This window comes from Lepidochelys kempii, chromosome 11 (assembly GCF_965140285.1).
Source record: "Lepidochelys kempii isolate rLepKem1 chromosome 11, rLepKem1.hap1, whole genome shotgun sequence".
In the NCBI taxonomy this organism is placed as follows: Eukaryota; Metazoa; Chordata; order Testudines; family Cheloniidae; genus Lepidochelys; species Lepidochelys kempii.
This window is the reverse complement of record NC_136390.1, coordinates 69,434,256-69,461,772: the sequence shown is the minus strand read 5'-3', so window position 1 is coordinate 69,461,772 and position 27,517 is coordinate 69,434,256. Positions and strand designations below refer to the sequence as shown.

At 42.8% G+C, this 27,517-nt stretch overlaps 2 protein-coding genes across 10 annotated transcripts in view; both read left to right on the top strand.

The window, feature by feature from the left end:
• The window catches only part of LRRFIP1 (LRR binding FLII interacting protein 1), a 186,063-nt gene that overhangs the window by 36,748 nt on the left and 121,798 nt on the right, over positions 1-27,517 (top strand). The window lies entirely within an intron of this gene.
• LOC140895888 (uncharacterized) lies at positions 1,532-6,943 on the top strand. The gene is made up of 2 exons (XM_073306755.1): positions 1,532-2,393; positions 3,060-6,943. The coding sequence occupies exons 1-2, from the start codon at positions 1,940-1,942 to the stop codon at positions 3,278-3,280; spliced, it is 675 nt and encodes a 224-aa protein (XP_073162856.1). The 5' UTR covers positions 1,532-1,939; the 3' UTR covers positions 3,281-6,943.

Here is a 27,517-nt window from a genome sequence, read left to right as displayed (position 1 = left end):
GACTCTGCACTTGTCCTTGTTGAACCTCATCAGATTTCTTTTGGCCCAATCCTCCAATTTGTGTAGGTCCCTCTGTATCCTATCTCTACCCTCCAGCGTATCTACCTCTCCTCCCAGTTTAGTGTCATCTGCAAACTTGCTGAGGGTGCAATCCACGCCATCCTCCAGATCATTTATGAAGATATTGAACAAAACCAGCCCCAGGACCGACCCTTGGGGCAGTCCACTTGATACTGGCTGCCAACTAGACATGGAGCCATTGATCACTACCCGTTGGGCCCGACAATCTAGCCAACTTTCTATCCATTCATCCGGCCCATACTACTTAACTTGCTGGCAAAAATACTGTGGGAGACGGTCTCAAAAGCTTTGCTAAAGTCAAGGAACAACACATCCATCGCTTTCCCCTCATCCACAGAACCAGTTATCTCATCATAGAAGGCAATTAGATTAGTCAGGCATGACTTGCCCTTGGTGAATCCATGCTGACTGTTCCTGATCACTTTCCTCTCCTCTAAGTGCTTCAGAATTGATTCCTTGAGGACGTGCTCCATGATTTTTCCAGGGACTGGGGTGAGGCTGACTGGCCTGTAGTTCCCAGGATCCTCCTCCTTCCTTTTTTTAAAGATGGGCACTACATTAGCCTTTTTCCAGTTGTCCGGGACTTCCCCTGATCGCCAGGAGTTTTCAAAGATAATGGCCAATGGCTCTTCAATCACATCCGCCAACTCCTTTAGCACTCTCGGATGCAGCACATCTGGCCCCATGGACTTGTGCTCTTCCAACTTTTGTAAATAGTCCCGAACCACTTCTTTCTCCACAGAGGGCTGGTCACCTCGTCCCCATGCTGTGCTGCCCAGTGCAGCAGTCTGGGAGCTGACCTTGTTCGTGAAGACAGAGGCAAAGAAAGCATTGAGTACATTAGCTTTTTCCACATCCTCTGTCACTCCCTCATTCAGTAAGGGGCCCACACTTTCCTTGGCTTTCTTCTTGTTGCATACCTGAAGAAACCCTTCCTGTTAAGAGTAACATCTCTTGCTAGCTGCAACTCCAGGTGTGATTTGGCCTTCCTGATTTCACTCCTGCATCCCCGAGCAATATTTTTAAACTCTTCCATGGTCATTTGTCCAGTCCACTTCTTGTAAGCTTCTTTTTTGTATTTGAGATCAGCAAGGATTTCACTGTTAAGCCAAGCTGGTTGCCTGCCATATTTACTATTCTTTCTACACCTCGGGATGGTTTGTCCCTGTAACCTCAATAAGGATTCTTTAAAATACAGCCAGCTCTCCTGGACTACTTTCCTCCTCATGTTATTCTCCCAGGGGATTCTGCCAATCAGTTTCCTGAGGGAGTCAGTCTGCTTTTCTGAAGTCCAGGGTCCGTATTCTGCTGCTCTCCTTTCTTCCCTGTGTCAGGATCCGGAACTCTACCATCTCATGGTCACTGCCTCCCAGGTTCCCATCCACTTTAGCTTCCCCTACTAATTCTTCCCGGTTTGTGAGCAGCAGGTCAAGAAGAGCTCTGCCCCTAGTTGGTTCTTCCAGCACTTGCACCAGGAAATTGTCCCCTACATTTTCCAAAAACTTCCTGGATTGTCTGTGCACGGCTGTATTGCTCTCCCAGCAGATATCAGGGTGACTGAAGTCTTCCATGAGAACCAAGGCTTGCGCTCTAGTAACTTCCATGAGTTGCTGGAAGAAAGCCTCGTCTACCTCATCCCCCTGGTCCGGTGGTCTATAGCAGACTCCCACCACAACATCACCCTTGTTGCTTACACTTCTAAACTTAATCCAGAGACACTCAGGTTTTTCTGCAGTTTCATACTTGAGCTCTGAGCAGTCATACTGCTCCCCTAACTACAGTGCAACTCCCCTACCTTTTCTGCCCTGCCTGTCCTTCCTGAACAGTTTATATCCATCCATGACAGTACTCCAGTCATATGAGTTATCCCACCAAGTCTCAGCTGCGCTCCAGCCATAGGAATTACAGTACCTTTGGGCAGATATCAAGGGAAAGGGGCCATGACCAGGATGCACTGCAGTGCAGGATTAAAGTGAAGGAGCTGCGGAATGCCTACTGCAAAGCCCGTGAGACAAACAGCCACTCTGGTGCTGCCCCCGTGACCTGCCGTTTCTACAAAGAGCTGGACATGCTACTTGGGGCCGACCCCACCTCCACTCCGAATACCATCATGGACACTTCAGAGCCCAGTTCAACAAGGCCGGGGGAAGAGAAGGAGGAGGAGCAAAGCGGGAGCAAGGGTGCTGAGGCGGAGGAAGACACTCCGGAATCCCTAGATGCATGCGGTCAGGAGCTGTTCTTAAGCCAGGAGGAAGGTAGCCAGTCACGGCAGCCGGTGCTTGGGGAAGGACAAACACCAGAGGAGGTTCCCGGTAAGCAGCTTTTATTTTGGGAAGGAAGTTATTCAGTGTGGGCTCTTGGGGTGAGGAGGGTTAGGGCTACATGCATGTCTGGATGCGGAATAGGGCTTTGATGTGTTCTCTCACATTGTGGTAATCGGCCTCAGTGATCTCTTCAGAGGTCTCATCCAGAACTTGGGCAAGGCACTTGTGCAGATTTCTCGGGAGAGCCACTGTGTTCCTTGTCCCAGTAAGGCTAACTTGTCCACACCACTGTACCGTGAGGGGCGGGGAACCATTGCTGCCCACAGGCAAGCTGCATATGCGCCAGGGAAGAAGCCGCATTGCAGTAAAAGACCCTCCCTTGCTTCCCAGGTCACCCTCAGCAGCGAGATATCTTCCAGGATGAACTCCTGTGGAAAATGTGGGGACAGTGTTCAGTATAGGGGCCTCCTGCCACTCTTGGCTCTCCCCAAGGCACAGAAACCCAAAGGACAGTACAGCCATGAAACAATCAGTCACGCTTGACCCTGTGCTTACCCACCATTTTGGGGCTTCTGTGGATTATGTGCGCTCGCTTTGGGACGGGCAAATTATGCTATTGTATAGACGGTGCTTGCCCTTAAGTACGGGGGAATCACTGCTCTGTCTGGTGTGAACAATGCTGCCTCCATTAAGTGTTGCATTTTGTCTTTACAGATGCAACCTTGAGATCTCAGCTGTCCATGTTATCACCGTCCGAAAGACTCCAAAGAATCAGAAAGAGGCCATGTAGAAGCAAGGAAGACATGTTGCATAAAGTAATGCAGCATTCAAGTAATGAAAATGGAAAAGTGCAGGAGTGGCGGGACAGGGAAAGGAGGATCCGGCAGCAGAATGAGGAGCGCCGGCACAAAAGCACGGTGCTCCAGCAGCACTGATTGGCTGATAAGCATAATGGAGCGCCAAGCGGACTCGATCCAGGCACTCGGAGCCATGCAGGCGGAACGCTACTGTGCCCGACCCCCCCTGCAGCCCTTGTCCCAAAACTCTTTCCCTGTCACCTCCAATCCACTTTCCCCTACATCCGGGTTCTTACCACCACCAGCTGCCTCCAACACCTGTAGCTTCACCACCCAGCCCTGAAAACTACGACCCTTACCCTCTTGCGCTCAACCTGCATCACCATGCAGTATAGCCATCCTGAAGTGCAGCACTCATTGCACAGCACTCCAGACAGGAAGGCCGAGAATGATAACAGGACAAACACAAATCTGCAATTGTACCGTTCCCCACCCCACTATACCCCCTTGCCCTTTGTGATTCCCAAGCAGTTCTGTTTCTTTTCAAGAAATGGATTTTTTGGCTTTGAGAACATTCTTTATTATTGCATAAAGTGAAAGATACCTTAGCCCAGGAAACAGGCACTGCAAGTCAGCGTAGCAAACACAGATTCCTACTAGCATTGGAACCACTGTGCTTCACTCCTGTGCAGGGCAACGGATATTGCTGGTGGCTTCATCTCCCTCAAGGCATCCCTAATCCTTGCAAGCCCGCGCTGGGCCCCTCTAATAGCCCTGCTCTCTCTCTGTTCAAATTCAGCCTCCTGGTGTTGAACCTTGGAGTTCCATGCCCGAGTGAATTGTTGACCCTTCGCTTCACAAATGTTATGGAGGGTACAGCACGCGGATATAACCTCAGGGGAAGTCGAAATGCCCATTGTGATCCTTGGAGACCTTGCTTACCTTTTAATGCCGTGGCTCATGAAACCCTACTGTGATCTTCTGGTCTGGGAAAAAAGTCCTGGCTTGCAGCATCCTGAACAGGCCAGTGTTCCGAAAGATGCGTGCGTCATGTTTAATGTCAATGAAATGTCCACAGTGTTCCACAAGCGCCTGGAGAACCATAGAGAAATACCCCTTCCGATTAACGTACTTGGAGGCTAGGTGGGCTGGTGCCAGAATTGGACTATGTGTGCCATCTATCGCCCCTCTACAGTTAGGGAAACCCATTTGTGACACCATCCACAGTGTCATGCACGTTACCCAGAGTCACGGTTCTTCTGAGCAGGATGCGATTAATGGCCCTGCAAACTTGCATTAATACAATTCCAACGGGCGACTTCCCCACTCCAAACTGGTTAGCGACCGATCAGTAGCTGTCTGGAGTTGCCAGCTTCCAGATTGCAATAGCACCCGCTTCTCCACTGTCAGGGCAGCTCTCAATCTCGTGTCCTTGCGCCGCAGGGTGGGGGCGAGCTCCTCACACAGTCCCATGAAAGTGGCTTTTCTCATCCGAAAGTTCTGCAGCCACTGCTAGTCATCCCAGACTTGCATGATGATATCCCACCACTCAGTGCTTGTTTTCCGAGCCCAAAAGCTGTGTTCCATGGTGGTGAGCATGTCCGTGAATGCCACAAGCAAACTCGTGTCATTTGTGTTACTCGAGTTGATGTCGTCGTCGGAGCCCTCACTGTCACTTTGGATCATTAGGAATAACTCGACTGCCAAACATGTCGTGCTGGTGAGACTCGTCAGCAGACTCCTCAGCAGTTCAGGCTCCATTCCCGCAGACCGAAAGGGAAGACAGTGCACAGTACAAAAAATGTTGAAAGATGGCGCCGAATGTGGACGGAAGCACAGGGATCGCTGGGATGCGAACCGATGCATCATGGGGCATTGGGACAGGACCCAGAATGCCCTGCACCCCCCCACCCCCTTCCCACAAGCCACAGCGCCAGAATGGGAAGAGATGCTCTGTGCGATAGCTGTCCATAATGCACCGCTCCGAATGCCGCTGCAAATGTGGCCACACCAGTGTGCTTGTTCCCGTCAGTGTGGACAGACAGCAGCGCTTTCCCTACTGTGCTCTCTGAAGGCGGGTTTAACTCGGAGCGCTCTACATCTGCAAGCGTAGCCATGCCCTTGGTGAGAGAGAAGCTTTCAAGCTTACTCAGAGCTCTTTTTTAGATTTGGGAAACTTACTTAGGCCTTGGCTACACTTGTAAGTTAGAGCGTGTTAAATTAGCCCTGGGTGCCCTAACTCCGGGGGTGTCCACACTGGCAAAGCACTTGGGGTGCCTGGACTCTGCGGCTGGGGTGCCCCTGGTAATCCACCTCTACGAGAAGCATAGAGCTTGCTGCGCCCTGGCTGAGACGCTGGGGTGTCAGTGTGGACAACGTGTTGCATTACTGCGCTGTGATTGGCCTCCGGAAAAGTCCCATAATCCCTTGAAGCCAAGTGGCCACTCTTGTCATTGTTTTGAACTCGGCGGCAGGCATGCGGATATCCCCTTTCAAAGCTCCGTTTTTGACAGCCAGCATGCTTATCTCCTCCGAGACACAAAGCAAACCATTACTGTGGAATGCTCCTGCTGCAGAGGGGTCGGTGTGGGGGTGTGTGTGTGAGAGAGAGAGGTGGGGGCTGATGTCAGGGTTTCTCCCTTCCCCCTGCCACTGTCTGAACTTGTAAGACAGTATGCTGACACTCTGCCCCCAAAACAGTCTCTCCCCCCACAAACACACAACACAGTCACGCTCCACACACACCCCCATTTGAAAAGCATGCTGCAGCCACTTGCATACTGGGATAGCTATCACAATGCGCTGCTCTCTGTGGTGTTGCAAGAGCTGCTAACAGGGTGAGCGCTTGCAGCTAACAGGGTGAACACATGGCAGCGCTTTCCCTGCTGCTGTCTCCGGGGGCTGGTTTAACTCTCAGTGCTCTACATCTGAGACTGCAAGTGTAGCCGTAGCCTTAGTATCCCAGCTAAACGCAAGGTGGAACAGATTGTTAAGCATAATAATAATGATGATGATGTTGTTCTGACAGGGTCTGTTGCCACTTAGAATTGGTGGGTTCTGGTCTGTGTGGAGCTTGCTTCTGATGAGTTTGGAGGGGCTGGGTGGGAGGCCAGAAGAGGATCTGTGGCTTATTACAACAATCTATACCTTACTAACACCCACTGCCCCCACTTCCTTCCACCCGCCTTCCCTTTCTCCCTATGACTGGAGGGATGTTAATGGGCCACTTCACCGTGAAATATGTAACTACCTATGCTAAACTATCTATTCCACCTTGTGTTTAGCTGTGACGCTCGGAGAAAATTTCCCAGACCTGAAGAAAAGCTCTGTGTAAGCTGGAAAGCTTGTCTCTCACCTGCAGAAATTGGTTCAGTAAAATATATTCCCTCACCCACATTGTTTTGTATTACATATACAATTTTTAGGTGCTCTAAATGGGATCTGATGGATTTGGTAACCTTCAGCAAATGCTTTGCAGGTAATGGGCCCACGTAGTGTAAAAGAGTGCATTTTCTTCATGTGTCTAGCCCTGTTTAATAAATAGATTCACTGGAGCCGGTGTTGTGAGGAATTGGTTATTTCAAGCCCTGAAGTATTTCTGTGTACACTTTGCAGTAATTAAACACTTTAACTTCTATGAGACAGTGAAACTTTAATAATATAAAACCTGCCTGATATAGAAAGGGAGTGGTACTGGTGGTGGTTCTTGTAGGTCAGCACTGAGCTTAAAATGTATTATTTTCTCATATCAACATTGCCACAACTCCTACTGTGTTGATCTCTGTCTAGTAGAAGTCAATTGCCAGTACTCTCTTTTCCCTCTTACTTTTTCCTTCTCTCTGTGCTCCCTCACCCTAATGTTGGGGTGCTACTGTTAAACATGACATTATCCACATTGTCCCGAGGGACTGTCACAGCATTAATGTGATGAGACAAAGCAAATTTAGCTTTTTTTCCCCCCGTCACTTGAGGGACTAGTGGGGTGAATACAACCTTAGCTCTGTTGTGCACAAATCCATGGGGCCAGACTGCGTAAAGGACAAAGAGAAATGATTAGGCAATCTTATCTCCAGTGGGGGAGAAGTTACAGAATTTTATCTGAGAATAAGCAAATCCCAGTCTCCTTTTATATGGTATATAACATGGAGACAGTAGAGAGTCCGGTTCACATCTCTTTAATGCAAAAGACTTTTCTATCCATTCTGGATCTCTTGTGGGAAGAGAGGCACTTTGTAAGCATGTCCTTGCCATCTGTCTCCTGTCACTCATATCCCTCTAGTTAAGAATGGAACTGTTCATTGTTCCCCAGAGGGCTAAAAGGGGCAAATGGCAGTCTGCTTTCCAACCTTTTACATTAATATGTCTTAATAATGCAATCTGTGATCAGTTAAGATCTGAACGTACACTGAGGGCACAGAATGTGAAAATTTAGTTATGGTGCAGATTGCACAGCTGTAGTAGAATCCTTTGCAGAATGTGCTCCTTCTACACTTGAAAGACTTAAGCCTCAATTGTGGAACTGGATCTCTGCGTACTGACCTGTGCGCCCATGCAAAGCCCCATTAATCCCTTGCATAGATCCAGTTGCAAAATTGAGGCCATTGCTTGGGGTGGTTTTTTTTTTGCTTTTTGTTTGAGCTCTCCTTTTTCAATGAAAATTGAGGGATATGGCAGACTCACTCCCGACAAAATCAAAGGAAAGGAAAATCTTTTGTTGGCTACCTGCTAGTAGTGTAGGATGACAATTTGGAGTTGATGCGTTAGGAGAATGTGAAAGGTAAGAACATGAATTTTTATGTGGACTATGACACAATATTGTAGCACAAATGAACCATGCATCCGAATGCTGGGATTTGTCTACAGTGTATTCACGAAGCTTGCTGTAAGAGCATTAGCTGCACAGTGGGGCATTATGTAGTTTTTCTATTCTCATTGCTTTATGTTGAAGCAGCACCTCTTGGCTCTTTTGATACCTCAGGATTAATATGCAGCAGGAGGCTTGGTGTTGTCTAACATCAGGTACCTGTCTTTCAGCATCAGAAGCAATGTAGCCAGTGTGTGGGCATAAGAGGCCAGGTAGGCAGTGCGTTGGCATAACATTTTGGAAGGATGTGGACAGTAGCAGACTGAGGCAAAGGTGGTTTAGTCTCATAAAAACAATGATGGCCTGGTGTTACTTATGTGAAAATCTGCGTACTCCATTTTAAAATTAAACTAGACAAACTGCATGTATACAATGAGCATAAGATCAGACAGGAGCAGAGAATGCAATCCTTCAAACAAACATCATATAATATCTAGTTCTCAGCAAATTCTGTGTTAATAATTTGGTTTCGTACACACAAACACCAAAATACAATTTATCAATACTGTTTACTTTCTCTGTCAGGACACATTTGAACTCTTGTTCTGTTGTGTCAAAGCTCAACAAGAATATTCTCCAAAACCTCTTCCCCTGTTGCAGTCTTTTTTGCTTAGCACAGGATAATTGGCTTCAGCCATGTCTGGGTATGTTTCCACATGACTCGATTCCTCAGCTGTTGTGGAAAAAGAGACAGACATCTGCTAGGGCTCTCCAATTCAAGGATAAAGTGCCAGATGTTAGTTGGGAACTGTATACTGTACTCTCACAAAAAGAAAAGGAGTACTTGTGGCACCTTAGAGACTAACCAATTTATTTGAGCATAAGTTTTCGTGAGCTACAGCTCACTTCATCGGATGCATACCGTGGAAAATACAGAAGATGTTTTTATACACACAGACCATGAAAAAATGGGTGTTTATCACTACAAAAGGTTTCCTCTCCCCCCACCCCACTCTCCTGCTGGTAATAGTTTATCTAAAGTGATCACTCTCCTTACAATGTGTATGATGATCAAGGTGGGCCATTTCCAGCACAAATCCAGGTTTTCTCCCTCCCCCCGCCCCCCAAAACCCCACTCTCCTGTTGGAAATGCATCTGACACTAGGGAGGCAGTGTGTTCTGGCTGATAAGGCAATGGACTGGGAGTCAGGAGACATGGGTCTTATTCCTGGCTCTGCCTCTGACCTGCTATGGCGTTGGGCAAAGCGTTTCAGTTCAGTGCCTTTGTTTCCCCTCCTTCCCTTTGTTTATCTTGTCTGTTTAGATTGTAAAGTCTTCAGGCTAGGGACACACACTCATGATGGGTCCAGATCTCAGTTGGTCTCTGGATGCCACTGTAATATAAACAATACATAATTTATGGAAAAGCCAGGTAAATGCAGCGTGTTAAACAGAAGTGGGTATTCCTGCTCAGTATTCTTTATAAAGAGGACATGTATTGCATCAACTTGTGAAATATGTTTTTAATAGGGGCTAGACTGTTTGAATTAATAGTAACTTCCGTTTTTCTCTAAGGGTGTAGGTCCTCACTGGGAAACAAAAAGAACAATTTGTCCTCCTTAATAGTGTAGATTACTTCTCAACTATGAGACACCTGTCAGTGAAGGGAATGACCTGAAAGTGTCATTGTGATGAACAGAGTAAATTATCTCATGCTTGATTGTGGTGAATGATGTACAGAAAGAGACAAAAGGATCAGGGAAATGTTTCTTATTTAAAAACAAATGAACTTGTTTGCTGAAGCACAAAAGTAAGAGCTAGAATGTGGTGTTTAGCAATTTCCTTGTTAAAATTGCCTTAATGGAAAGACACATGGAACACAAATCCGGTACCATATGTTGTTTAATTTCAAAGCTGTCTAACCCACCTTCAGTAGGTATTCAGTCTGTAAGTTCAGGGCTCCTATACGTTGCCTTATTCCTGAGTAATTATCCAAACTATAACAAAATTTAATTTGTAGTGTTGTCACATCTAGGCGCAACAGTCGTGGATCAAGACCCTATCGTGTTAGGTGCTGTACAAACAGAACAAAAACAGTCCCTGCCCCCAAAGAGTGTACTGTCTAAGTACAAGACAAGTCACAACAGATGGTTACAGATTGTTTTCTTGTACTCCCCCTTCAGTCAATGAGACAGTATTGGTCAGTGTGGTAAGTTGGGATGTCAGCACACCAGCAGCTTAACCGGTGTCAGGTTTTTTGTTGGCTTTGTGACGGTGTAGAGTTAGGCTGCAGAAGCACTTTAACGTGCCTTGTGTGGTCGCAGTGCAGCGCTAGGGGAGAGCTCTCCCAGCACTCTAAAAAACCCACCGCCACGAGAGGCGTAGCTCCCAGCGCTGGTGCCCTGTCTACAATGGTGCTTTACAGGGCTGAAATTTGCTGCGCTCAGGGGTGTGTTTTTTTACACCCCTGAGCGAGAAAGTTGCAGTGCTGTAAATTGCCAGTGTAGACAAGCCCTTAGTTAGTTTTGTGTATGAAGGTTCTTGTTTGAGAAATATAACTTTAATACTTTAGTACGCTACTTTGGCAGTAAGTGTCTAAAGCCGGGACTTTTCAGAGAAATTAAGTTCCTGAATCCCATTGGCCTTCAGTCAGAGCCCAACTCTCCATTTTCCAAGGAACTAAATTGGATTTATTTTCCTCTCTTGCTAAAGATAACTGGTGAAAGGTTTGGTGAATTTTCTGCAAATTATTTCTTAGTTCAGAGGCATCTTTCTTTGCCCTGTTGCACACCATGACAACGCTTCCTGGATTTGTTCCTGCTGGCATACAGTAGAACCTCGGAGTTACGGACACCTTGGGAATGGAGGTTGTTGGTAACTCTGAACAGTATCTTCACCTCCTACCTGTAAGTAGCTGTCCTACACATAGGGGCAGGCAGCTAGTTCTGGTTCCCTGGCTGCAAAGATGAGTGAGGGAGGGCAGGGGGTGAAAACAGTGCCCACGGCTTACAGGAAAGTGGCACAGACCCCAGCGCTGCTCCTGCTCTGCCTGCTTAGGCTGGCAGTTGGGGCTCACAATTGTGCCTGCGAACATCAGCGTCTTCACCTCCTAGCTGTAAGTGGCTGCCCCACGCATTAGCGTGGTGGTGGGGACAGGCAACCCAGATGTGCCTGTCTTTAAGTTGCAGTACAGGCACAGTATAGTATTTGCTCCCCCCCCCCCCCGGGGTCTCTGCTGCTGCCTGATAGCGTACTTCCGGTTCCACGTGGTGTCCAGTTGACTGGTCAGTCCATAACTCTGGTGTTCTTATCTTTGAGGTTCTCCTGTATTTTGTTGTGGGGATTTTTACATGCTACCATCCATGGTAAACTGTAGTAGGAACCACCAAGGGTTTATCAACACATTCCCTGCATTCACAACGGAAGTAATAAAGTGGAAACATTATGTCCTGGAAGATACAGACTTTGTTGGGTTTGTTAATCATTATAGGCAAGCGTTACTCTACCTGGCATATTTCTCTGTCTCCTCGCTCTGTATATATAATACATATATACACACACAGTGTGCATGGTTTTAATCTATGAATAGATGTAGGACAATACTATGGTTTGTTGCTAGACTGGGTGCCAAATGCTCTATTGTAAAGAAGCTGTTGTATGGTGAATGGAAAGTAGTGGAGGCTGAAGTCAATTTCTCAGTGACCAATGTGTTGTGAACACTGTTGGAAACAACAAGTATTGTCAGCTGTTTTGGGGCCTGTGAGGTTTCCAAGTAACATCCTGAAAAGTTCAGAGCTTTCAGAGGCAGTGAGGAAACCTACTAGCTAGTTCATGGACAACTAGGAGGGAGAATTCTGTTGTTCAGCTGGGACAGCCAAACTCGGGTCAGGGCAAGCAGCATTTACTTATCACATGACAAGCTGTTGTTTTGCACTTCAAAATCCATCAAAATGCCCTAATATTCAGTGCTAACAGGACTTCTTATTGAACACCAGTAGAAAAACTGGTTCTTTATTTAGAGAGGCAGTTTGGCCTAGTGCATAGAGCACTGGACTGGGATTTGGGAGACATGGATTCTGTTCCTCGCTCTGCCACTGGCGGGTTATTGCTCCTCCTTGTGCCTCTGTTTCCCCATCTGTAAAATATGGATAATGATACTGACCTCCTTTATGAAGTACTTGGAGATCTGTAACCCAAGATTTCTTTCCATCTACGGTGAAAAGTGCTATAAAGTAGAATTTTGTCTTGTTATACAGTGGCATTGCTTGTTAAATAATAATGGCTATCCTGTTGAAGAGGTTGAAAATAAAAATTGGCCTCTTGCCCTAGTTTTTAAGTAAATATCATAGCTCCACTCAGCAAATTGGGCCACCTGTTGTACACTGGAAAAATCTTGTTGGGGTTGCTCAAGGAAACTGAGGCCAGCTTTCCCTTAGTTTTGGATCACATATCTGTCAGTGTACATAGGATTGTTAAGTGTAGGTCACATCAGCTTGTCACTGAAGCAGGTATATCGAACAACATACGTTCAACATAATTCACTAGGCTTTGAGGGTTTTTAATACTGACTGGCTTTGAAAAGAGGGATCTTTTTCTCTGACAACTAAATAGGTACTTGACAGTCATTGGAATATTTTTCTTGTTTGCATGAGGATACTATTGTGAATGGGCTAACATTGTCAGATTGTCTGCTGGCATCTACAAGTCTCATGCCGCAGAAAACATTTTTCCTCCTCCTTTTTTGGTCTATGTTCTTGTTCTCTGTATGTGATCAGTATAGTTCAGGAGTGGCTGGCTATCTTTCACAGTGAGACTCCTGATTATTGTACCAGCATGTTCAGGTGAGGTTTGTGAATGGAGAGAGACTTGCCTGTTGTTCACATAGGTACAGAACAGCTATTTTCATTGGTGTAGACGTTTGTATAGTGTTTCCCTGGAATGTTAACTGTATTTTTTTAAAAAAATAACCCACTAAGAATTTTTTTGTGAACTGCATGGGGAACGGGTAACAAGACAAGAATTTAGCAGGTTTTAGAAACACTGATGTTTGTCATTCACACAGAAGAGTCAAGTGGTAGTTGTAGCCCCCCAAACTGTGGCTTCTTGGGTTACATCTAATGGTAATGACATGTTAAATGACTCCTGTATTCCCATGCATAGCATTGCTTTTATCTGATTAGCTAGTTTCCTGCACAGTTATTTTTCAGATATAGTGTATAGTATTTTTTAAATGTTGTCATGGCTCAGTGTGAACATAACATACTTCAGCAACAACATGCATGTCCGTCCCAGTTCGTGTATTGACTTGAGGTTCTAATAGACTGCCTCTATGAACATGCTGATTATGTTTGGAGAAATGGATGCAGTAATTTTTGTCAGCTTAAACTGTTCAGCACAAATTACATTATTGCTTCTGGAAACCCTCTGGGGCTTGATTTGTGACTGTTTGCCTTTTTTAAAGGGGAAAAGTTAGCACTGTCCTCCACAGGCCTGCAACTGTGATTAAACCATGGCTTTTCTTAAATTGTTTTATGCTCATCAGCTTTCTAGTTTTCAGCCAACATAAGTTTCTAGTGCAGGTGACCTTACAGTTCTTGTTTGCTTTATGAATATTGTAGAGTGATTGATTAAAATCTCGTAATTGGGAAAATTCTGTATTTTTCCTTAATGTGTATGTTTAACTTGGACAAGACTTTCAAGGTTCTTTTTTGGAAACTACCCAGAGAACTTTAGGGTTGGCTACAGGTTGTGGTCTTAAGTTGGCTTTCCAAAAGACAGTTAATATAATCAGTGACAATGCGTTTATGACTACGATTATGCAGAATTATTTTCAGCTATTATAAAAAGAGTAGTGTGAGGTATAAACAGTTTATTTGCAATATCTCCACACACCTTAGCGAAGTGACAAGTTTATATCTTTCATTAGCACTTGCTTTTGCTGCAGCAGTGTAAACTCTGAAGTGGATTTGCATGTGCTATTTGATTTAGACACAATATAAATAACTACTTTAAAACTTTTTATTTTTTTCTTTTATAACCATACATCCCCTATAATGCAATATAGAGCATATACCAAGCTGAGTGCATTTAATATATTGACCAAACATTCAGCACTACTTTAGTTTCTCTTTACCTATGTAACTTAACTACTGTTAATAAACTCTTCACAGCATCAGGGTCCTAGATGGTTTCACTTTTCTGGTTCACCTGATTTATTGTCTGCCTGATCCTGTCCAGCAGCTGTCTCGATGAGCCCTCAGCTCGGTTGTGGGGTGGAGGGAGAAATGACATTATTGCCATGCAGAACACTACATTTCCTGGATATAAGATTGAGACTTGGAAGCCGAAGGCTTTGCTTACCATTTGGCAACTATTTCATCGTGTGTGTGTGTATTATGATACAGACTTTCATTCAAGCTTTTAAAATCTTACTCATGTCAACTCTTATGTCACAAGTAAATGTGTATTTGGATAGGTTTTTTTTACAAAATATGTTTAGCAGTAGTTCTTACATTTTGAAAAGATTAGGGAAGGATAGTGACTTCATTAAAGGGTAGAAGAACACTGTTTCTCCTGTGAATGTAGTGCCATAATTTGCTGAGTAGGGTTATCATTCATACCCTCTAGATCCGTTTTATTTTGGAATCAAATTTGACATTGGTTTGGCAAATGTAGGTTTTATCAGACCTCCGTCCTGTGTATGGTGTGATAAGCTGCCATTTGACAGCACACAGCAACACTTCACAGCAGTTCAAAACAGCATAGCCTAATGAAACTGCAGGGGAAGATTAGGCAGAATGTAATTCTCTCATCTGGAGTTTGGTGAAGATACTGTACACGAATAGAACCCTTGCAGAAAGTGCTTGGAAATCTTCAGTGACCTCAAACAATCTTTTTCTCATCTGAGACACAGCACCTTTGGTAGCCTGGTATATTCAAATACCATGCCAGCTCACTGGTTCTTTTTCTTTATCAGAGGGAGGCATGCCATCCACTACATGGTCATTGCTTCTGACAACACATAATGTCCTTTGAGAGTGTCTCATTCAAATTCTCAGTTAACTCAACTCTGCTTCATTTATGAGATCTGACTGCAGAGGGGGATATGGCTGTAAGCATAACTAGAGCTTCAAAAAAAGTGATCTTGAAATATTTTATGATCATTAAGAGACATTACTAACTATACTTAAATGTAAAATAATAAATTAATATAACAGTTGTGTCTCATGGATCTCTTTATTTATGCCCTGGAAGCTCTGCTCTGGGTTCAGCCACAGCTTTCCTTGTGACTTTGGTAACTACTGATGTGAGGGGAAGGTATTGTTTAATTTTATTGTTTTTAGAAGGTGGAGCATCTGTAGGCTCATGAAAAATGTAGCCTCAAACTGTTTACCTTTTAAAAGCTGCTGGTTCCTTTTTACTGGCTTGGCTTCCAGTAGTGCTTCATCTATAGCAAAACCACTTAAAAAATTTAGTTCTGCAGTATGCAGTACAATGAGGGAATTTTATTCTTTAATGCGAATGTTAAAATCAATTAGTATGTGTATGTGGGGAGGGGACATTTGTTCTCAGGGGAATTGGAAGAAATATGTTCAAGTGCATAGAAGTATTACTGCATATAAAATACTTCTATGCATCAGTCTCTCTGGCTTTCAAGAGATCAGAAATAGAGTTTAGAGATATCTGAATGTTAAATCTGACTAGTTTAATGGAGACCGGCTTGGATGAACCAAACTCACTAGTTGCTTCGTGATTTTTAAACTTGTTTTGTGCCCACAAAGAAAAAGTTTAAGCATAGTGTTAGGGTATCACATAAAGAAGCTTTAGGAAGTGAGGGAAATAATAGAAGTGTGTGTGTGTGTGTGTGTGTGTGAGAGAGAGAGAGAGAGAGAGAGGTGCGAGCCCAGACCTCCATTTTAAAAGAACTGCTAAGAGATTAATGATCAGGTAGTCTGAGGGCTTAAACATAGACTTAAGGCTTCTACACTCTCACTTCTTGGCTGAGTGCCACAGTGTAAAGCCTCCATGTTTCTTTGATCTGCATCTGAAGCATACATCAGTGAGTTCCTGGAATTATCCAGCAGGGGGTGTGGTTGTAGCTGGCATCTACCATCTCCAAGGCTGAGTAATCTGAAGCCTTCTCCTATGCATAGTTTCCTGCCACTTTAATTCTCTCTCTATCATTTGAAAAATAATAAACCTCCTTTCTTCTCTGCGTAGCACCGCCTCTGACAGACCTTAGGAATTATAAAGAAAATACCTAAATTGTAATGAAAGAAAATAAAATGTGGGGAGCTGTTAAGCTTTTAAAATCTCATGTGCTGCATGCAGAATTTTCAGTCTTGCAGTGTTTGCTGTTAACAGCTATTATAGCTTAACAAGCATCTGAAATTCAGTTTCTGGGGTGGGGTAGAAGGCAGTAAAAGCCAGTCTGGTACAGGTGGTCCTAGCTCCAGGTAAGAGTCCAGTTGATCCTGTGTATTCTCCTATGCAGTTGATTTTATGTGCAAGGGTTGGTGTCACACCTGAAAGGTGCCATTGTAGTCAGTGAAGTAGAGAGGATTTTAAAGACTCAGTACTTCTGTTAATAGTCTGGAAGCATTATGTAGTAAAATCTCATTTTGTGGGCAAGTTCCCAATAGAAAGGTAAGGGAGATTTCATTTTATTTGTAAAAATGTATTAACTTCAGTGGCGTCACCCATCACGCTCTGTAGCATGGCAGGGGTGGGGGAGGGACTCACCCCCCACCCCCAGCTCCAGGTCCTTCAGTTCATGGAAATGTTGGTAATACCTACCTTGACCCATTTCCAATGACGTGTCATTCAAAAGCCCTTTCTCGCGTGAACACAATGGTACCAAAATGACAAATCTAGAACAGCTATGTAGCTATATATTGGAGCAAATGTTTAAAAATCAATGTTTTTTAAATTATACTTTAACACAGGGATGCATAAAAAAGACATTGATCTTTGGTAATCCTAGGGAAGTTGTCCTTGACATGTAGGACTGAAAACATTCATTTATCAAAGTTGTCATAAGCATCATCTCAGTCTATGGCACCACCGATAGACACATTGTCACATTGATCCTTGTCCGTGCTACACTTGCATATCTCAGTACAAGGCAGGCTGCTGGCCAAACATTTGCAGGGTGGTAAGCATCTGGTCTTTGCACTCGAGCTTTTGATTAGCTGAAGGAGTGCATGATATTTCACACACAACTGGTGTGATCAGTCCATCCTCCAAGACCCATCCATGCGCTATAGAGTAGTTTTGGATGCACTTGATCATCCCAGCATCATTGCATTGCTTGATAACTTGCTCTGTTGATAGCAGGTATAAATGCATCCCTTGTTGGTGGCAATTTTTCTCCATTTGTTGTCTTCTTGGAAAGTGTCCACAAGCGTAACCCTGCCAGGATCATAATGTTTGTCATCAGATGGTGAACTTGGCATGTTAATACCTCCAATTATGACCTCTCCAGTGACTCTTTCAGCAATTGCTCCTTCTTGGCTTTTGACAGCACCTAAGGAGTCTAGATGGTGCTTGGTTACTTCTGGAGAAGTTATCCCAATCATGTTGGATGTTTTGTTTGAAATTTGATGGTGTTCTTGGGTTGCCAGGAAAAACCAGGAGGGAGCATTTGGATGTTATGCCCAACAAGCCCACAACGACTTTGATTGCTCTGTTTTCTAGGTCCTCATCTGAACCAAGTTCACAGTGAACTGTTTCAGAGTAACAGCCGTGTTAGTCTGTATTCGCAAAAACAAAAGGAATACGTCCCTTGGCCCGCGCCGCTTCCCGCAGCCCCCATTTGCCTGGAGTGGTGAACCGCGGCCAGTGGGAGCCGTGATAGGCCGAACCTGCGGACACGGCAGGTAAACCAACTGGTCCGGCCCGCCAGGGGCTTTCCCTGAACAAGCGGTGGACCGGCTTTGAGAACCACTGCTGTAAGGTGCAAATTCCAATTAGCAGTTCTGAGAGATCAAATAAAAAGAAGCAAAGACTCAACTGTCTTCATATTGCTGCACCATCCTGAAAGTTGTCTTTATCACCAATTCAACCTCATTGAAATGCTTGATTTGTTTTGTGATATTGCAGCTCATTATCAAGGGACATTAGCAGCTGATGAAAAGGTCAGTTAAAGGCTGACTGTGTTGGAATGTACCTTTTTCCTGAAATGGTGTAATGTGGTACATCCTGGGTGTCTGGGTCATAGGAGGTTATGTCTTCTATCTCTTCAGCTGAAGCTGTACTCAATGATTTTTCTCTTCTGGAGTTCGTCCCACTTTTTTGCACAATAACCAAGTGAGGTCAAGGTTAGTGAATGCACACAACTTCTGCTTCATGGAAAACTGGACTTCTTGGCTTCAGAATTTTTGGACCTTTATAGGAAAGTGAGTTGTGAATTCAGGATGCTCCTTCAAGGAACAGTTCTTTGCTGGACCAGAAAGCACTTGAGGCTGAGACCGGTTCTCATTAATACACTCTGGATAGCAGATGATAATGATAGTATGAAGGGTACCATTGCCATTTGCTGTATCTTCAAGGAAAGGTAAGTTAGCAGCAGCACAAAATATAAACCTATGCTTGACAAGATCTGGGAGAATGTACAATCCTTTATTCAGATCTGTGTGGGGAAGAACCTTGTTTGCAATTGCATTTTCCAGGCAGAGTACTTTGTTGTACTCAGTGGAGGAACCAATGCTGTGCATAAGCTGCATGAGGCATTTGCTATGGGTTCAGAATGAATTGTTAAACCAACAGTCACTTGTAGTGGTAGATATACTCGTCAACTGTGAGGCATATGCGTAGTGTTGGAAACCTGCCTTTCACCCAAGCACGCAGATGAGGCTTTTCAATAAAATGGCAGATTTGTGCTCTACTTGCTTACTGTCATGCTTGCTGGTGCTGAAGTTACTGTGACCACTGATATACCACTTAAAAATCCACGTGATCTACACTTTTTTTCCCCCAGGTTTGGCATCAGCTATGTATCCCTTAAACTCCCACATACTGCAGCACTACATGAGTTTCCATAAAAATTTAGCAGCTGCAAACAGTCTTTGTATTACTGCTGACATCAGCTTTTTTCTCTGCTTTTGCTAGCACCATGTCTTTTTTGCGGCCTTTAAGGATATGCACTGTAATTCATTTCTGCAGAGAGGATTGCTAAAAGTTACATCCATATACCACAGTTTATCTTCAATAAGGGCTTTAACAGCCTTTCTGCTAAGCATCTCTCCCTCTTAAATCCCATTCAAAGCACATATTTTGTTGTGCTTAGCCTCTGCATCTGCCATCACCACCACTTTCTGATCCATTAATCTCTGCAAGCCAGTGTATGAACTCCAGCTGTCGCACAGTTCACAATAGTAAAATAAATATTTGTTTCTGTTGCTTTTACCTTTTGACACAACATATTACCTACATTCTTGGTGTAGCACTTGGTTTGCAGCATTGTGTGTGTGGGCATGTTTTGGGTCAGTGAACCTACTGAATTGTACTTTCCATGCCATGTTCTTGCTATAAGTGATTACTTCCATTTCTCGCCTGTCTCGTGTTGAAACTGGGCTTAATGAAGGCTTTCACTTTTCCAGCTTACTACAGAACAAGCTGATGTTCTTCTTGAAATGCATGTAATGGGACCAAGTATAAGGGAAATCTTGCCCATTGCTGGCACTTGTCGTGGCATCTTCAACTCTTTCCTGAAGCTGGATGTACTCCCTCTCCTTGCCACATTTGGTTTATCGGTGTACTGCTTATAGTGTTGTGTTTTTAATTAAATGCTCCATGGTGGTATTCTCCAAAGATTCAGTTATTAGTCAGTACTCTTTTCCTCCCCATTGAAGCCTAAAAATGATCAAGCCCAAAGTAAAAAATAAAGATTTTGTAATAAAATTACTTTGGGATTGTAAATAGTTGTTATGTGATATGTTATGTAATCATGTGCATACCGTTTGCGGATGGATTCCAGTAATTTCCAGCTGGGAACTGCCATCTTCATCAGTGCCTCATGACAACTCCTTTGGCATAATAAACCAAGCTTATAATCAGTATCACTGAACATTTTTTTTACTGATGATGGCAAATCAACTTGAAGCACTCCAGTCATTTAAAGTAATCTAACATTTAAAAAATATAATCAGGTATGTTCTGAGCATTAACTAATAACATAGTACTTTCAGTCGAGGGCCACAACTTAACTTTGTGAGGGCTGCATTTTTGACATGCCTTCTGTTGAAGTATAATTTTAAAAAAAAATGTTTAAACATTTTCTTGAATATATAACTACATAATTGTTCTAGGTTTGTCATGTTTGGTACCATTGTGTTTGTGGAAGAAAGGACTTTTGAACAATAACCAAACTGACCCATTTCCAATGACACTGTATTATTAAAATTTCCACAGGACCAGGAGCTGGCAGCCAGGGAGTTGGGGTGAGGAGTTGAGCTCCCCTGTCAGACCACAGAGGGTCACACCTTTGAAATTGATTCTGTGGATTTTTAGAAATCAAAAGACATCTCTTACCTTTTTGTCATTAACTTGCCTATGGAATTACACATGCTCCCAGACTAACTTCTTGCAGTTAAAGAGAAGGTCATAGTTTGCTTCTGGGTGCCAGTATATACACCACCTCTTCAGGGACAATTATACACCTTGTCAAGTCACATCATGAATTTTCCTGTCTCAACTCTAATTTGTGTTCTGGATGCTGAAATTGAATGATCAAACACCCAGGAATAGAATGGCTGTAATTTTTGTCAGTTCAACTTTTCGGAATAAATTGGACAACAGGATACAGAATATAAATCACTGGTGAAGGGTTATGATGAAGAATGTGTCCTCTTAAAGTTCCTTAATTAAAACTATAACAATTAGCTGAATCATCTATTTTCTCAGATTTAATTTCTTCTATTTTTGTGTATGTTTTCTCATATAAAGGTGCAATGCAGGGCTGGCTTTATAACATCTGTGGTATGCCAAGTGTGTTCTGGATGTCATTGTGATCCCCCAAGAGATGCATTCAATATCTGAGTGATCGTAAGTACATGTGGGTTACCCAAAGGAAGACCTTCCTAGACACTCCAGTCCTTGGAAATAAGAGGAGAGTGCTCCATTATTTCAGGAGGAGTAAAGCTATTAAAGCAGAGGTATCTTCCTGCTTTCTCATCCAAATTCCTGTTGTTGTAGTACTAATAGGAAATTAGAAAATCAGCCCTTTCAAGGGATGTTGCTTCATTTCTGTCCTGGTCAAAAAAAGTATGATTTATGTATGTCACTGCATTCCTGTTACACGTGGCAAGTACAACCTACACTGATTTGGTTAAATTACTTCTGATGTCTTTTCCCATCTTCAGTCTGCAAACACTCAAACTGTGGTCCATGGACCAGTGGTGGTCTTAGAGAACTTGCTGATAGTCTCCAGAGCTTGCCTGTCAGTACTTCTAATGTTTACTTCCAGAAACTAAAAGTCCCATTAAAACAGCTAAAAATATTTGCTTCCTTAATGTCATTGTTCCATGTAAGCAATTACTATAGTTCCTGCAGCTGTGATTGAGAATGTCTCCATTGCAGTCGAACTACCATCAAAGGTGTGATTTCAGCTCAGGTAGGAATACACGTGCTAGCTTTAATCTAACTGTCATGGCCAAAAATAGCAGTGTAGACATGGTGACACACTCTTCAGCGCAAGCTGTACAAGCCTGCCTGGGGACACAGGCTTCATACTTGTGTGTTGCAGGCCTACTCTGAAATCTCTGCTGCTGGATCTTCACTGATATTTTCAGCTGTGGTAGCTGGATTAAAACTAGCACTCACCCTGCAGCAATGACTCCTGTCCCACAGGGCTGGGTTCCAGCCTATTGGTTCTCACTACAAGCTGACTTGGAGGAGCCTGCCACAGTGTTGCTTGATGCGTACATCCATATGCAGTTGGGGCCCTCCACTCATGACAACCCACCTCGCCCCCTTCCTGGATCTGGTGCTGCTAGACATGTGGCCTCAGGATCTCTCTCCTTCCCTTGGGACTCCCCTTCTCCTCACCCCAATCTCCTCGGGAGCGTTCCCATCCCAACAAACCTTCTCAGGAAGTGCCACTAAGGAGCCAATATACCCTGCTGAGATCAGGACGCTAGCTCCACCTGGCAGGAATCCAGCACTTCATCCATGACCCTCTGTGCCCTTCCTTGTGCCGCCAGACATGGAGCTTCACCTGCTGCAGGGGGCAGGCACACGGGTGGCTCACAAAATACAGTTAGGGGGGAACTGAGCCACCTCTTGCCATAGCCACCCTCTGCCTAGGGTTGCGATGAAAACAAGCCTGAAACCGTAGTCTGCACTGGGAAAGTTTCATAATCCTTGCTTTAGTCAAAATAACAATACTTTGAATTTATACAATTCTTTGTATATGAGAATCTCAAACTAAATTATAATTTATATTTCCCTTTGAGGTAGAGAAGTGTTATGTCTGTTCTGTAGACTGATAAACTGAAGCACAGTGAGGTTGTGAATTGCTCACGGTCATGCTGTGTGTCGGTGGCAGACCCTGTGGTGGAACCTAGATTTTTCTGACCACCAGTTCTCAGCTTCCTCCTAAACTGTGAGCTAATGTTCAGAGACCAATTCAGTTCTGACTTATTACAACATTTCAAATGGTCACTTGTCAACATGACTTGCAAATAACTGGTACGTGTGGCGAAATGTCTATTTCATCACATTATGTTGAAATAATGGTACAATTTAGCTTCTTATCATTTGCCTCAGGTTAATAAGGTGCCTCTTAATTGTCCTGCTGGAGCTAACAGTGAGCCAGTTGTGCTGGTTAGAGGACTGTTTGTTCTTTATAGGAATGTATACCTCTGAATCAAATCTAACCTTTTTTACCTTTTAGCCTGAGTACTGAATACAGCATTCTGGCTGTGCCTGAAGGCAATTCCTGTGTGGGAAAAGAGATCTCATGCTGTTCTTTCCAGTTGACTGAAACAGCATCAAAGATCACTTTGAGTATTGTCCTTGCAGAAGAATAAGCCTGTTCTCACTTCAGGCTGGCTGAGTCATAGTACTTGGTATAAAATATTCTCTGGTACTTTTGTACTCTCTTCATGAACTACTCTTGAATATGACCAAAAAAAACCCCAAACCCAACCCAACCTTTACAGTTGGGGTGTGTTGGTTAGCTGCATATTCTCCTTGTTCGTGTTGATCTGCATCTGTCAGTTACTGGAAAATATAATGAATTTCAACAATGGATGCTTTCATATAGCAAGGTATGGTGGGAAAAGGGAATGGAGACTAGTATCAAAATGGCTCCCTTTTCATAGACTAGGGAGGACTTGAAGGGGGATGTTATTGGGTAAACCCATCGGAAGCAGTAAGGCTAACAGGAGCAAGAGAGAGGCTCTCTGCAACCCACTGCTAATTTGTTTCCACTTTATAAATGCCTCCTTTCTGTGAGCGTAAAAATGTACATTTATACTTTCTTTATAAAGGACTGCAGCCTCCTGGTGGAAAATCAGTTTTGCTTATGGGAGAAACAAACCCTTTTTAGTTTGCACCAAAATCTCCATCTCTCAACTCCATTTTTGAAGGCATCCTGGGAGACTGGATGGCCAGGTACAACATTGAAGGGAAGGTATTCCAAGGTCATTACAGAGCTAAACCTTCCCTTCTTTCTTCTGCTACCTCTCTCTATCCAACAAAATACAGAGCAGCAAAAAAATGGCAGCTTCCCTCTAGAGGATGCTGAAGCTTGTGAAAGTGTTTTTTGGTCAGATGTTAACAACTAAAGGAAAAAAAATGAAATGGTTCATCCACTTGGTGTCAGACCAAGCCATTCAAATATAATACAACCTATTGAATTCCACAAGGAAATGGGAGTTTCCTGATCTTCCGCTGAGTATTCAGCATGAATGTGTAGTCTGTTCATTCTCCTCACGGGGTAGACAGCAGGCTTTGATTACAAGATGAATAAGTACTATAGTCATTCTGTGAAGGACTCCCTCCCATTTCTGCCCAGTGACCTGTTCTTTTTTTTTATGTCAGGGAACCTGTTCTGACTGTAATCAAATCAGGAGGAGAAGGCTGCTGGTCATCTGACAAAGAGCAGGTTCTCTTATATTTATAGCCAGAAAATAGTGCATGAACCAAATAGCTAAAATCATAGATCTTGTTTAAATAACAAGATGGTTTGAGGCTGGTTTCTTTTTTTCTTTCTAGAAAGGCTGTATTATTTAATTAAAGTTAGTTTCTAAATGCTGTCTTTTAGTTTTCCTCCTGCTTCTACCCAGAATTTAGAGTGGGTTATACTGATCATCCCAAAATCATTTTCATGTAGTAAAATCTGTTTAGATGAGGTGAGATGATATAGCATAGTTAAAAGCTCAGTAAAATTCCTAGAGTGTATACACAAGCCACCTCGATCAATAAAGTTTTTACAGGATTTCTTGAATGTTTCCAGATAAAGTGAGCTGTAGCTCACCAAAGCTTATGCTCATATAAATTGGTTAGTCTCTAAGGTGCCACAAGTACTCCTTTTCTTTTTGCGGATACAGACTAACAAGCTGCTACTCTGAATCCAGATAATAAGCGTTTTGTATCAAGTGTGAAAGTGATTGCAATTTATTTCTAACAGTTTACTGATTTGAGGCTGTTGGTAACTGAAAAGTGTAGTCGGGAGGTGATTATTCTAGATTGTGGTCAGATATTTCTTTTAAAAACTGTAAAATAGACAAATTAAAAATGGTCCTTAACTTTATTATTTTCAGTCACTTATGGTTGTTAATGTGGGCTTTAAATATAAGTAATATGTAACTTACTTGTCTGGAATGGCTCTGAGGGACAACTGAATATTTGACATGATTTAAAAAAAATTCCTAATTACGTAAGTGTATTCCTTTCTGAGCCAATCCAGTATCTCATGCAAATAGTATATGGCACTAATATTCCTTTAACCTCAGTTGGGACTGCACAACTCAGCTAATGTCCAGATATACATATAGATGCCAAATACCTTTTTGGATAGCCACACTTCAGATAATTAAAAACTGCAATTTTTTATTTGGATTTCTTATAAAATTGTTATTTCTATAACAGCTTACTTGGGTCTTGATGTACTTGCTTATATTGTATAGCTACAAGTCTAAACAGTCGTCACACAATTGGGTGTCGTCTTTTCAGAAGTATTTTTATATGCAGAATTATAAGTAGTTGAGAAATTTACCTAACACTTAATAAACAGTCTAGGGCTTGGGGGAAATACTTGTGCCACCAAGGCCTCACCCCCTGCAATTTAAAGGCATAACCAGTTGTATACAGTAAGTGTAACATACCAATCAACATGTGTATTGAATGTAGTTTTTTAAAAAGTCACTTGTCTCCCATGCGTTAATTAAGCCTTCTTTCCCTTTTTGGCCTGTCTTCACTTTTCCTTCCCTTTCTGACCTACAATTTCATTCATTGATGTCAGTATCTTACCTTCCCCACTCACTCCCTGCTCCTTGAGTCCTCCTTATTTTTTTTATTCTTTCCTTACAGTATATTCTCTCCAATATTTTTTGTCTAGTCCCACTCTCCAAACCCATCTTCCTTTGTACTCTGCATCATTTGACTATCTTATCTGTCTTTTATATCAACCCACATACCCTGCTCCAATTCAGATAGATATTTATGTAAAAAATAGAGAAGGGAAATGGGAGCAAGCTTGATTCTGATCAAGGTACTATGCCAGGGCCCTGTTTAGGAGCTTCAGCTTTTGTAACTTCCAGCAGTTAGGGATATAAAATAACTTTTGAAGACACCATGATCACAAATGTACCTTTCTCTTCCAGTGCTCATTACTTTGCCTAGAACCAGCATATAATTCCAGAAAGCATGTTTTGGATCAGTTTCCTAGTTTGTCAACAAGGCTCTGAATAGAAGATGTGAAACCAACTTGTTGTGATTTCATGATGCTTCTGTTTAGCAAAACTGCAAGCAGCAGTGTAGATGCTGGCACAATTTGTCAGTGGATTTAGAAAATAGCACTGCATCATTTTATGCTCAATTCATATTTGGAATGTGATGTTTACAACCAAAATGACAGGACACTTATTTTTTTTAGATGAAAACCTGATCTATAGAAGTTGGTGACACTTGTCCTGCAAATTATACTCAACACCTTCTTGTATAATTCAGGGAGCTAATTTTCTCCATGTTTATAAGCATGTACTGAAGGCAACCAAATATACATACATTTTTATTTTGTGACAAACAGCACAAAATGCAGTTAACATTCGTTTCAATATAATGCTATTCTGTAATTGCAAAGACAAACTCTGGAAAAGGGAGTATGTGTTTGAAGACTGTAGTTTATTTGGCAACTTCTCTGAGTCGTCATAAGTATTCTGTGTTGATCTTTAGAATATGCATTGCAACACATTCTACAGGCTTTTAGATTTTTGACCTTCCTTATCAAAAAGTTAACAGGGAGTAACTACACAGAAAAGAAAAACAAAGCAGTGTTGGACTGAAACTAGTAACTACAGTGAGTAACTACAGAACATTTTGGTTCCTGTTCTTGGCTGCTTCTTCCTCCCTGCATAATCAACTTTTTTGTTCTGGTCAGTGTTGTAGACTGGACAGAATCTTGAGACAAAATTAACTACTGGTACCACAATTTTAACCCCATCTTTCGGATGGGGAAAGGATCAAGCTCAGTTAACACTTGCCTTTATATTTTCTGTGCAAAGTTATTGTATTAGGTGTTCAGGATCATATTGGATATGTCCTAAAGAGAGTTATGCTCCCTGTCACTCCCGTGAATATTCTAGAAAGAGAAGATAAACATTACACTGGAACTCTCGAACATGGTCCATGTAGAATCCAGATATTTAAAGTATCGTCTGTTCTTAACTACCGAGGGGAGGAGAGGGGCAGGTTTTTTCAAAAACTCAAACCCGTCAAATCAGAAGGGAGGAAACTACCTTAATTGGTAGCTTTGTAAAAAGAAAATATATAAATGTGGGTTGGCAGTTGCTCAGAAATGAATGATGTGTAAAACTTAGGTGAGATTGTATTCAAAAGGATAACTGGACTCTTTTCACTGGTTCTGATAAAAGTGAAGATGAAAACAGACACACAGTATACTAAAAGAATTAATCTGCAGCAGTTTCTAAAGAATACTTCCAACTTAGTCCAAATGCGTACAGCACTTTCCAGAACCAGTATTTCTGGTGCACCAGGTTTGCATTTTCACACAGTCTGATTGTGATGTCATCAGGAACACACATAGTTTCATAGATAGAAAAGTGATTCTGTAGACTGTATTGACGTTTGTGTTCTTTGTGGAAAATATTGAAAATATGCCCAAGCTCTTACAAGAATTGGGAAGAAGTGTTTGATTACATACTGTACATCTTCTTTTTTCCTGTGTCCAGAACAACCTAGAGCACTCTGGCATGGAAAAGGTGTATTGCAAAATAGGAATGTAACATAGCTGTTGCTAACTGCTCACACCTTTCTGAAGGCTTTCATACCATTCACGATAGATGCTGCAGATCATTAAGTGTAAGTAGTGCAAAATGTGTTTTAAA

What these genes read in the sequence shown, in the direction of transcription:
- LOC140895888 (XM_073306755.1), top strand. Translation starts at nt 1,940, where the DNA reads ATGAGTTATCCCACCAAGTCTCAGCTGCGCTCCAGCCATAGGAATTAC. An exon ending in AACACCAGAGGAGGTTCCCG is followed by an intron (nt 2,394 to 3,059) that starts GTAAGCAGCTTT and finishes TTGTCTTTACAG; the next exon opens with ATGCAACCTTGAGATCTCAG.